The sequence below is a fragment of the Cucumis sativus genome, chromosome 3 (assembly GCF_000004075.3).
Source record: "Cucumis sativus cultivar 9930 chromosome 3, Cucumber_9930_V3, whole genome shotgun sequence".
Classification (NCBI taxonomy): domain Eukaryota; kingdom Viridiplantae; phylum Streptophyta; class Magnoliopsida; order Cucurbitales; family Cucurbitaceae; genus Cucumis; species Cucumis sativus.
This window is the reverse complement of record NC_026657.2, coordinates 17,618,340-17,631,200: the sequence shown is the minus strand read 5'-3', so window position 1 is coordinate 17,631,200 and position 12,861 is coordinate 17,618,340. Positions and strand designations below refer to the sequence as shown.

The 12,861-nt window shown below is 38.2% G+C and overlaps 1 protein-coding gene across 1 annotated transcript in view; it reads right to left on the bottom strand.

Annotated features, from left to right (window-relative positions):
• Positions 1–3,434: 3,434 nt before the first annotated feature.
• LOC101221003 (TATA-binding protein-associated factor BTAF1) overlaps positions 3,435–12,861 on the bottom strand; it is a 42,136-nt gene continuing 32,709 nt past the window's right edge. The window contains 8 exon segments of the mRNA XM_011653094.2: positions 3,435–3,943; positions 4,125–4,337; positions 9,638–9,720; positions 9,798–9,907; positions 10,233–10,282; positions 10,372–10,635; positions 10,706–10,933; positions 11,009–11,113. Of these exon segments, the coding sequence (XP_011651396.2) occupies positions 3,767–3,943; positions 4,125–4,337; positions 9,638–9,720; positions 9,798–9,907; positions 10,233–10,282; positions 10,372–10,635; positions 10,706–10,933; positions 11,009–11,113 (1,230 nt within the window). The 3' untranslated portion in view covers positions 3,435–3,766.

The window sequence follows — 12,861 nt, the reverse complement described above, 5'->3', positions numbered from 1 at the left end:
GTGTGCTTACTTCTAGGCGATAAATCATTGGTCATGATCATAGCATGCAAAATGCTCACTATATACCTCTTCATCGCGTAATACATAAGTCCTTATTGTGTACAAGTTTTCCTACTACTTGTCCAAATGCAAGCGAAACAGTAGGTTTACTTGGGTGATCCAAGGTCGAACACAGGGAATTGTTTCAAGACATTAATTTTAGGGTCTACTTATTGATTAGTTGTTATGATGGTTGTGGTAAAAGAATATATAAGAAAAACTTTAAGCTATTTACTATCACCTAGAGACTCATGCAAATGAGAATAAATGATGACGAGATGGAAAATTGTGAACTAACTTGCGTTAAGAAGGCGGTGAACAAAGATCTCATGTTATTAGACGAATAAGCTATATGACCACCTCACTGCGACATAACTCATCAAGCTATCTTATTTTTAATGCATGCTAATTTCGGAGTCGTTAAACGCCACACTTGGTTTTTTTTAGAGTCCAAATGACTAAGAATGGCTAAATGATTTATATTTAGTAATACTTATTTATTCAACTTAGAGTGCTTCACATTTAAGGACAACAACCTCTCGACGTCTTAGTCAACACTTGTTTGCCTTTCGGAATAAAAATGAAGGAAGTCTTCTCGCAAGTCTTCTCGCAAAGTTGAGAAAACTCTTTCTTACGTGTGTTAGCCACGCCCTTGCTACTCACCCTCTCGAGTAGTTGGCGACATACACTGGCCAAGAGTAGAATGTAGCTTAGCTAACACACTAAGTGGTATAAATACGCATTACTTAATGAGAGCACATCATTGACCTAAACTAAAAATAACATGAAGATAGATGAATAGTAGAGGCATGGATGGATTGAAAAATGCACAAATATACATTGTATTCAAGGATGAAGGCTTTCGGCCATTATACAATATAACATAGTACAATGTAAAGAAATAATAAAATGGAAAGAGAAGGGAAATGAAATACAAGTTAAGAGGACTAGGGGATGAACTCTTCTCGTCTCAAACACTAAGCTTATGCGTTGCAATCTAATCAGAAAATATGAAGAAGTGTTGTACAATCGGTGGTTAGGCTTATCCTAACCACCAACTCTCTAGGTTTTAGCTCATGCAAACTTCCTTTGTGGTCTATTCAAACCTTCATCCATACAGGCGGTCATTTGTCTTAGTGAAGATGAAGTACTTTCATAGGAAACTTCAGATGGAAAATTTCGCGTTAAATTTCTTTCCAACATTTTAATTCCGCTTCGTAGGCAATTGACGTGTTACTTCACGAAGAATATTGCGTAGATTGTCTAAGCAGCCACATCTCCATTCCATCGCGTAGAGGGAATTAGGGCAGGACTTGACAAGTTGGTATCAGAGCATAAGTTCTTAGTAAAGGTCTTGAGTAGAGTCATGTATTAGTACAAGGTCTAATGTATTGATGCGGTATATGAATTATAGCACCACGAGGAAAGCCAAGGCGAGTCAGGCAAGTAGCAACACATGTTCAGCTACTGGGAGCGCCAATAAAACACAAGCATTTGATGATATTCTAGTAACCCACTTGATTCAATGCAGAAGAGAGTCGAGAAAGGAATGTTTGATCGTTTTCCTCATAAGTTAGACAAAGATTCAGCATCGAGAGGTTAAAGGTGTTGGGAGAAATGACCTTTGCAGGGACTAGTAATCCAATTGACGCGGAGAAGTGGTTAAGTTTAGTTGAAAAATGTTTTCGGATGATGGACTACCTCAAAGAGAGAAAAGTGAAATTGGCAACTTTCTTGTTGCAAGATAACATAAAAGACTGGTGGATTCTTCACACGACATGAACAGGTGGAGAAGGCCTCATTGCATGGGAAGAATTCAGAAAGGCGTTCAAGAATAAGTTCTACCCTCATTCCTTCTGCGATGCAAAGAGAAACAAGCTATGAGTTTGGTTTAAGGCGACATGACTGTTGTAGAATACGAAAAACAATTTACTGAGTTGGCTAAGTATGCATTAGCCTTTGTGGTTGACAAGGCGAACAAGTGCAAAGAGTTCGGGGAAGGCTTGTGCATTAAGATTAGAGCACCGGTCACAACCAACATGGATTGCTCTAAATTTTTTTTAACTGATTGAAGCTTCCATGAGGGTAGAAAGATGCATGGTGAATGATAAGAATTTTTTTTTTGAGGAAGGACCCCTACTATCAAAGCTTTAGTAGCTTGAGGGGTAATTAACGACGTGGCAAGATTAGGTGCCAAGCGGGCGTTCAACAACGATGAAGTTTCAAGACTCCTTCTTTTTATCCCTCTGGTTCCAAAACTAGCTATGGAGAGAGATTTCAAAGGCAAAATCGAGGTCAAGAAAAGGGAGGTACCCCAGTATGGACGGAGAGTGTGCCCCAACAAATGGCAGAAAAGAGGCAAAATCCAAATTTTCAGGAAAAGATTATCTTTTCAAAGAACTGTTTCAGTTGCAACAAGGGTATTTCTCCAAATATTGTCCAAACATGGAAATCCAAGGTAACCCACGGACTACATCACAATCGATCAATCGACCTTATAGCTAAGACGAAAGTGAAGCTAGGCCTAGTGGAGTCATAGAACCTAAAAGGCCCACGTCGCAAGGAAAGGGAGGTCCTAAATAGCACTCACGTGATTACAAGTTCGTTGATGATTTGTAATTCTTCTATTGCTATGTTATTTGACCCTCGAGCTACCCATTCTTTTATTTCTCTATCACATGTAAGACTTCAAATGATCATATAAAACCTTTAGAAAGTGGTTTAGGATTTAGGGTTTAAAGTCCCTCGTCTCCTTCATTATCTTTTCAAAATTATACTCTCTTGCCACTAATTTGTTTGGTGGATTCCCACACACATCCACGTTTTGAGAGCAATGCAAACTTTTTGTAGTTTGTGCCTTTTCTTATTCTATTTTGAATGCTTATTTGGTTGTATTGATTCTTTGCATGCAAATTTTGGAATTGAAGAAAAGTTTTAATTTGGAGCTTTAAAGTCATGTAAATTCTTTTTTTGTGTGCACTAATTAAACAACTAAAAACAAGAAATAGGAAATGAAAAAGAGAATTGCAAAGATCTCTCTTAACCATCGGCATTGTTGCAATTAAGTTTTCAGATGTCGATTTATTTTCAAATTTTCAATTTAATTAATCACCTACTTTAATTAGGAAGTTAGAGGTGTAATTAAGTTTAAAAAGTTTCGAGTGCAACTAAGTTTCAAAGTATTAATTTAGTATTTCGAAATGGAAAACCACCTTTGGCCTACAAAGAGATGACTTGGCCTACAAAGAGTTCCTTCATACAGTCATTGAACTACATGATTGTAACAGTTAGATCTAAAGTAATTATATCAAGTTCTGTGGTTGAGAAGATTGTTGTGGCATCAAATATAGCAGAAATAACCTTACATTTGCAAGCAAAAGCTTGACAATATTCCATTGAAAAATAAGCTATATGGAAGAATGGATTTCATTTAAAAGATGAAATGAATTGTATATACAATATCCGCCATATACAAATTCTCTTTCCTTCCCATTTCTGAAAGTGCATAAATCGTGAGACCTTACGTTACACCTCTCGTCAATCGTCGTCCTATACTCTCCAACCATTCGTGAAAAAGCTGCACAAGCCCCTGGGGAAAAAGGGGGAGTAATTGGAATGGAAGTCTTAGGGAAGACTTGAAACCTATTGGTTAAAACTGTCAAAATTTGGGCCTTACAATCATCTCCCACTTTATATACACTTTGTACATAGTGTGCACACAAGAACTTCAGCCATTAAGCTTTGCTAAAAACTGATTTAGATTGTACTCTTCAGTGTATTGAGATTGGTCCCAGAGTTCCTCAAGTCCTCCAAGGATGGCTTTCAGACCCTTCTTTCCACCCATTGCTTTTACCTCTCCATCAAAGTCACCATCTGACTGCTTAGATGATGCTGACGCCGCTCCCTACATTTTATGAACCGAGTTAAATCAACAGTTATTGATTCCAGAGAGAGACGGTGAGAACTTAGAACTACTCTACTTACTTTCAATACTTCATATAGTCATAAGGGAAGAATAAAAGGTTTCATAGATTGAAATTCAATTGTGCTACCAATATCTATAATCAAATTAATAGTAATAATACCTTCTTGGAGGTTTCGGCAGTTGTGAAAAGATCAAGCAATTGATCGGTATTCATCGTTTTCATACTGGCATTCTCAGAATTGATGACAGCATTAGCAATAGAAACTTTAAACTTTTGAAGGCTCATAACTTTTTCTTCTAGCGTTCCACGCATAATGAGCCGATGGACATTTACAACCTTCCGCTGGCCTAACCTGTGGGCTCTGTCCATAGCCTACAAAAATAATTACATCAATCAAGATCCATTTAGTTGATAAACTAATTTTGTCTAACAAAGAGAACAAAAAATTATAATACTTCAATTAGAATCCTCAAACAATTTAAAATATTATTTAAAATCAGTTTGAAATTTTAGTACTTCAATTAGAATCCTCAAACAGTACAGAGTATTGTTTAAAATCAGTTTAGCTATTGCACTGCACGTTCCCTGATTTTAAGTAGTTTCTAAAAACTGTAAAGATGATTATTCTAAAAGAATGTGAAATAAGAGCATAACTCAATTTGCAATTTCCTCATATATATAAAATATTACAAAAATTTGAAACAATAAACCAAAACGCTACCATAATATTCCTTAGGAGTAGATGGAGAAACAGCACTATAACAAAAAAAAAGTCCCTACACCAAGACCTCCCCGAAAAAATTGCCCTAACCTACTAATTTGACACATCTTTTCCAAAAATTTCATTTTAACCTCTTCGAAGTTATCTCAAGTAAAAACCATTTCTAGCCACCCAGAACTCTAATGAAAATAGAAGTCCATCCTTTTTGGGTAAAAAAGATTTCTTGGAGCAGTTAGGGAGGTTAGAATGTGAATTCTTTCAGTTGATCGAGATAGTTCATTGACTGTATGCAACAATAAAACGAGGGAGAAAGAAAAGGAAAGGTATAGGCTCACACTAAAACTACAAGAGAGCAGCCAAGTTTCAGAGTCAGAACCCAGTAAAACACAAACTGATTTTCAAGTGGCTTTGCTAAACTTTCACACATTTCCCAAAACTCAAGAGGAACCAAGTTTGATGCAAACAATCTCAGTTAATTTGGAAGAAGCATTGCACTGTACAGGTGGATGAGACCTGAGCAAGATTTACTCATTTGCATATTTGTTCCGACAGGGTCGTCGCAAAGATATTTTGGAGATCATCATCTTTGCAAAAGCTTTTTAAGTGGGGAGGGGCCTTTGTTAAATCACCACTGACCCATCAAGATATGATAAATTTAATATTATTGTTAGACTTAGTGGGCTTGGTCCATCAGAAAATTTGCTCTAATTTCTTTCCTTGTATAACTCATTGTGTAATTATATTTATTTCCCCATTTGTATCATCTGTAATTATTAGGAAATAATAAGAAAAGTAAATCGTGGTTTTTCTCCCGACACTCGAGTTTCTACGTATTTCGATGTCTCATTAGTTTCTTGCTTTCAGTATCATATCAAAGTGAGGTAAAGACGAAACCCTAGACACCAGTATAAGTGAAACCCAGACAGAGACAGAAGCTGCGGCCATTGACACTGCAATGGACTAGCTACTCCATCAGATCCAGAAGATGTCGGCAGTCACTTTGGAGCCACCCTCAGAGCAGTCCGCACAGCCCAGCACCAGGAACGACCTTCACGCGCCTCAGCTTGTGACCCACGCGCCACCGCTGTCATGACCGTCTACCCACGCGCCGCTGCCGAATACCTCCACGAACCAGCTTGTTTTCTCCCCTCTGTCATCCCATGTCCAACTGCCATACCCTCCCAGCCATCCACACCTCCACGCATCGCGGCAACCCTCGGTTTATGGACTGCCATCCACTCACGCGCCGCTGCCTTTTCACCCTTTACAGCAACCACCTATTCATGGTTCCGAGATCGATCAAGGGTATAATCAATCTGGATTTGAAGTTGGTGAATCCTCAATGCAGTCTTAATCAACCTATTTACCAATGTATTCAAAGAACCCGATAACTTCACTCCCTAATTTGTCCTCGAACTATATAACTGGTTCTTTGGCACCATCTACACAAGGGAATTTTCCAGGGGAGAAACTAGATGGTCCAAATTATTTTTCGTGGTCCCAACCAATCGACCCGCCACCAATTTGGTTTTTTGACAAGAGAGACTGTCCGTCCTCCAACAGGTGATGCCTTGGAACGCTTCTGGAAGGGGAGGACTCCTTCATTATGTCGACCCATGAAAGTGAGTAATGTCTGTGAGCCCTACAAGAAACATTGGCACACCAAGAATCAGTGTTGTAAACTCCACAGTCGTCCCCCAAGAGGTATGAAACATTCCTCCAATTATAAATAAAACTGAGAGCGTGCCTGTGTAAGTATGATTGCCAACACCTCCCAGCCGACTGACGCTACTGCAAGCTAGAACAATCCCCCTACTCTAAGATCTACTGCTCAATCAGGTATGCCTCAATCACTTGGTCTTATCAATGTTGATGGGAAAAATCCCTAGATTTTAGACTCGAGGGCTACAGATCACCTGACAGGTTTCTCGGAGTACTTTATCTCTTATCCCCCCTATACCAGTAATGAGAAAATCCAAATAGCTTATGGTTCTTCAGCCCCGATTGCTAGCAAGGGACAAATATTTCCCTTTGAAGGGCTCTCTTTCCATAATGTTTTCCATGTATCTAAGCTTTCCTATAATTTGTTATCTATCAACAAAATCACTCGTGTGTTGAACTGTAAAGCTACCTTCATATCTGAATTTGTTTGTTTTCAGGACTTGAGCTCGGAGAGGAGATTGGTATTGCCCGACATAGCAAGGAACTCTACATCATTGACAATGATACCTCCAGTAGTAGTAGTATCTCTAGAACTAGTTTACTATCTTCATATTTTACCATTTTTTAACAAGATCATATGTTGTGGCATTTCCTATTGGGCCACCTGAACTTTAACTATATGAAATATTTGTTTTCCCATCTATTTTCTAAAATTGATGTCACCTCCCTATCTTGTGATGTGTTTATTTGAACAAAACATCAGGTTTCATTTCCCTCAACCATTTACCCTTAGCAATAGTGATGTTGGGGGTCAATCAAAGGTCACAACCTCCTCTGGGAAATGTCGGTTTGTGACTTTTATTGATGATCATACTCGTTTTACATGGGTCTTCCTTACCACAAATAAATATGACGTTTCCTCTATTTTGAGAAACTTCTATCACACCATTGAAATACAATGCAATACCAAAATTGCAATTCACGAAAATTCCAAAACCATAACCTTAGTGAGTTCCTAGCCTCCAAGGGGATTGTTCATCAAAGCTCGTGCAGAAAAACCGTCATCTTTTGCAAGTAGCTCGTTCTCCTATGCTATCTACTTCCCTTCCTTCATACCTGTGGGGAGATGCTATTCTTACAACAGCTTATCTAATCAATATAATGCCTTTCTCGTGTTCTCCACCTTTAGACTCCCTTAAGTAGTCCTATCCCTCTACCCGCCTAATTTCTGAGGTTCCTGTTCGTTGTGTGTACAACATATGTCCACAATTTTGGCCCAAATCAGACCAAATTTACCCATCAGGCTCAAGCATGTGTGTTTGTTGAGTTTCCTCTTCATCAGCGCGGTTATAAATGTTTTCATCCTCCTTCCAAGAAATACTTTATCACCATTGATGTTTCTTTCTGTGAAGACCGACCTTTCTTTCTTGTTAGTCATCTTCAGGGGAAGAGTGTGATGTGAAGAGTCTAGTTGTACCTTAGAGTTTATCAAACCTACTCCTACTCTCGTGTCTGACTTTGATCCTCATCCCATAGAACCCACAAACCATGGAAAACGTACTACAAGAGGAATCTCATAAAGGAAATTGAGTCCCCCACTAGTTAGTCGGCTCCGGTCCAAGACTCTAAATCTCCCTGAGATCAAGGTATGGCAAACCCTATTAAGACTTGTGTTGATAATAAGATAAGTAAAAATGGCAGGTCCAATGTTGTTCTTGAAAATGTGGAAGAAAAGGATAATGGTGATAAGACTGAGGTCAGAGCAGAAACCATAGTAATGAAGTTGAATGGGTCATTCGGGAAAACTTGATGAGTATGATCATTCTCTGGATATTCCGATTGCACTTAGAAAAGGTACCAGGTCTTCCACAAAATTTCCCATTTGTAACTATGTTAATCCATCTCTACAGTTTAGAGCTTTCACAGCTAAGCTTTGACTCTACCATAATACCAAAAAATATCCACACTACTTTAGAATGCCCAGAGTGGAAGAATGCTTTCATGGAAGAGATGAAGGCTCTTGAAAAGATTAAGACATTAGAGATTTGCGCTCTACCCAAGGAACATAAAACTGTGGGATGCACATGGGTGTTCACTCTCAAATACAAAGCAGATGGAACACTTGATAGACACAAGTCAAGGTTAGTTGCAAAAGAGTTGAATCAAACCTATGGTTTGACTATTCTGAAACCTTTTCCCGAGTTGCTAAATTTAATAGAGTTAAGAGTCCTACTACTAGTTACTGTGAACAAAAACTGGCCTCTATACCAGCTAGATGTTAAGAATGCATTTCTGAATGGAGACCAAGTAGAGGAAGTTTACATGAGCCCTCACCAAGATTTGAAAACCAGTTTGATTATCAGGTATGTAAGCTTTAGAAATCTTCATGTGGTCTGAAACAGTCACCAAGAGCATGGTTTGACATGTTCACTACTTTTGTCAAGTCCCAAAGGTACACTCAAGAGCACTTTGACCATACTTTGTTTACAAAGGTCTCCAAGGCTAGGAAGATCGCAGTTCTGATTGTGTATGTTGATGACATCGTTTAATCTTTGAGTATCAAGAAAACTCATAAAATATTAAATCCTAAGTAGCTAGCTACCACAAATTGGCCTTTATTGAAGAACATGGAATAAATCACCTATTTTTTATATCCCTTTAATACTATTCATATTTTTCTATTTGCTAGTTTTATCAACACAAAGCACAAATGCACCACAACACACTTCCTCATGAATTTATCTTCATCGGGATCTTTTGGCGCAACTTTATCCTAGTTTTGCTGAGGGAGCAACCCCATTTTTCACTTTGAATTGGTCAAAATATGCAGAATTTCTTACTTTTCGCGGAGGGTTAGATCCAGTAACCGGGGGTCTATGGTTAACCGATATTGCACACCATCATTTAGCTATTGCAATTATTTTCCTGATAGCGGGTCACATGTATAGGACCAACTGGGGCATTGGTCATGGTATAAAAGATATTTTAGAGGCTCATAAAGATCCATTTACAGGCCAGGGCCAACTTTTTTTTTAGTTCAAACATATAAAGCACGATGACACAATTAAAAACTATGATTCCCTCTATTTGAGGCCTTACCAGCATCCGAAACAGTAGAGCATTTTTGTTTTAGCAAACCAAAAAAATAATGATCTGACAGTTCGCAATCAGTAACCATATAATCACCAAGTAAATGTGACAGAAATAACTTTCTTGAAGCTACTACCAAAAGAAATATTTAATGTCAGTAACTGTAGTATCTAACATTTATGCTTTCCTTTCAGACTACCTGATGATCACGCATTGGATTCCAATCATGCTCCATGAAAACAAGGGTGTCTGCAGATGTCAGATTCAAACCAAGACCGCCAACTGTAATTGCAATTTTGTTAGCATATACAATCAGATCCCAAATTGTGAAAAGGTAAAACGGAAGAATAAGAACCAACCATGTGTTGTAAGGAGCAATACATCAATTGTAGGATCAGAATTGAAGGCCTTAACAATGTCGAAACGTTTCTCCGGCTCAACAGATCCATCCAGTCGCAAGTACGTAACACTGCAGGTAAGAAGGAAATTTATACTGTTGGGATGAAATGGAACTAGTCTGAGCTACAGTAACACTATTTGAAGAGGTAACGACCAAGAGATTGCCAAGTCAAAATTGCAAGAAAAGATTATTCCTTAAGAGAAGACAACCGTGGGTGATGCCTCAGTGTGCTAGAATGACCGAAGTAGGCATGAAGATGAATAAAAAAGTTGACCGAAAAAGAAAGAAAATCCAGCTATTGTTATAATTTAGTGCATCCCATTACTATAGAGAACACAACCACAAAGTTGCATGCTAATTTCTTTGATGAAAGCAAAAAAGTTGGTATACTAACTTCTTCATGTGAGCATGGAATAAATCTCTTTCAATAATGTCCAATAAGGCCTGCAGAAAAACCTCAGATATTAAATTATTGCCCAGTAAAAAACAGAGGCTCAAATTCATGAACAAATAATCAATATCAATCAATTTACTTTATGCTGTGCAAATATCAAGACTCTGTGCTGGCCACAGCTGACAGCTCCATCAGAACCCAAAGTATCAACACCAATGCCACACTCCTCAAGAATTTCCGAAAGAGCAACTAATTTAGGAGAGTGGTGTAGTTTATGAAGTTCAGAAATAATGTCAGAGCTGTCAGGTAAGAGTTCTGTCAGGATGCATTTCATCGAATCTGACATTTTTTCTCCCGTAACAAGCAAAGGATGACTACAAAGTTTAAGCAAATACTGGAGTGCCTGAGAAAGGAAAACAATATATGCATCAGGGATACAGTGTTGAAAACAAGAATAGAAATAAAAAGCATACCTGAAAAATATGTGAGGATGCCTTCGTTGAACCACTGCTTTCCTGTGGTACTTCTGATTCATTTGATTTGACCATACTTGATATTTCCTGTCTAACATGAGAACCAGAGAACCTTTCATATAATTTGAGTTGTACAGGGCTCAAGTCACAGAATCTGTCTTGAATAATTTTTTCTGGCAGGTCAGACAGCACTTCATCTTTAGTTCGCCGAAGAAGAAAAGGCATGACCTATAAAAACAAATATAGAGATCAAAAGGCAATTATCTAACATCTATATAACACAAGAAAAAGAAATGGACAAACCTGCTTGTGCAATGCTTCCATGGCGAGTGCCCCAGCTTCTGCATCCCTAGCAGAACATTTGGAATCTCTAGCTGCTAGTAGTGGTTTTCCATAAGTTGATTGGAACTGCATATGAAAACAAAATTACCAAACTTTGCACAGATGGTAGCAGCAAAAGGCAACTAAAATAAGAATGCATTTGACATTTCAGTAAGTGAAAAGACCTTTTTTTCTCAAATAGGAGTGAGGTTACTTCACAAATGAGACATAAAAAAAGTTGCCTTCCTCGATAGACATAGAAGAAGTTTATACAGGTATACCTACTGGCATGGAATCGGAAAATAATCCCTAACAAGTTCGCAGACAAAAAAATCCTTTATGGCCTAAAACAATTCCCTAAAAATCTGGTTTGAAAAAATTTCAAAAACAGAACAAAAGGACTCTTGTAATACTAATCTAGTTACTCTTTTTTAAAAAAACGAAAAACAAGCCTCTTCATTGATATAACGAGTGAGACTAAAGCTCAAGTACAAAGTACAAAGTAATGAGTTGAAACACAACAAGATTATAAGGAATAAAAACGACAAACCCAAAACATCTAAACCAAGAGAACAAGATAAACCAAATGGAGGAAAAAGTGAACCAACAACTTCCAATCGCCCCTACATTACAATTCGAGATGAAACAAGGAAAACCAGAACAAACAAAAATTAGATGTAGCAGTCCAAGAGGCTGTAAATCGTCCAAGATGGTATGACAGAGAATAGAAGGAATGTAAAGGCAGCAGATAACTTGCAAATACTTTATCAACTTCGAACGGAGAAACACAGCTTCAATCTCTAGGAAAATGAGCACCTGGATTAGGAATAGGATTAAAAGCTGGGTGGATGAAATTCTGAGAAGGCATTGAAAAAGGTTGATTATTCGATGGAAGGAAGATGCTGAGCACACAATGAGTTGAAAGTAGAATAAGCACCAAAACTCGCTTTTTTACTAACACTGAATGTAACGAAAGAATAATCCAAAAACAAGATTGCATTCTGCTACCAGTGACTTCAAATGTTCAGGGATAGCACAAGAATGACTGAGATAGATTATCCCAGGACAACTAAACATCAATCGAATATTCCTCACACTGAAACAAAGCATTCAGATATGCCTCAACTGTCTCTTCCTCTCATTCTCAGCCGACTTTTCGAATTGATCAACTTCCTCGTTGCTTACACTGAAAGGCAAATCAATGACTGACTTTCCTTTCTTCTTAGATGAAAAACTTGGGTATGACTTCGAACTCCTCTAAAAATTTCACTTTCAAATTCAACAAAGAGAAAACAGAGTACTTGAATTGGTGAGTATGGGAAGCTTGTGAATCAGACCTGGTAACTTGGTTAGAAACCTGGAATTGAGTGCATATTTCTTCCAATATATCAGAGTTAATTTCTGACATCAACTTCGCCTTGAAGCTTTTCTTCTTAGTGTTGGCCTTCTTTTTGTTCCTTGAGACGAAATGTTTTGGAAAAGGTTTGAAGGGATGTAAAACTTTTCAGGCCTTTGGTTAAAGTGAGCCCTCATGTCTTTTGGGCTTCCAGCTTGGGTAGGACATCCAAAATTAATTTTTACTTTCCTTTAACCAAAATGGGAAAATCAGCCTCTTCTGTTGATGTGAGGCCACAGTTTTACCACTCCTTCCTCCCTTAGCAGGTCACTTCCCTCTGCTTCGTCAAAGTCTTCGTCACCATTGTCGGTTATGTGCCCACAGAAATCCCCTCCGAAAAAGCTCCAACTTCCAACTATTCCTCCACTAGTCTTTCTCTGTCTTCCCTCTCATCCTTGGCTAAATCTGGGTCAAAGGTCAACTCTAAAAGACATTCAAA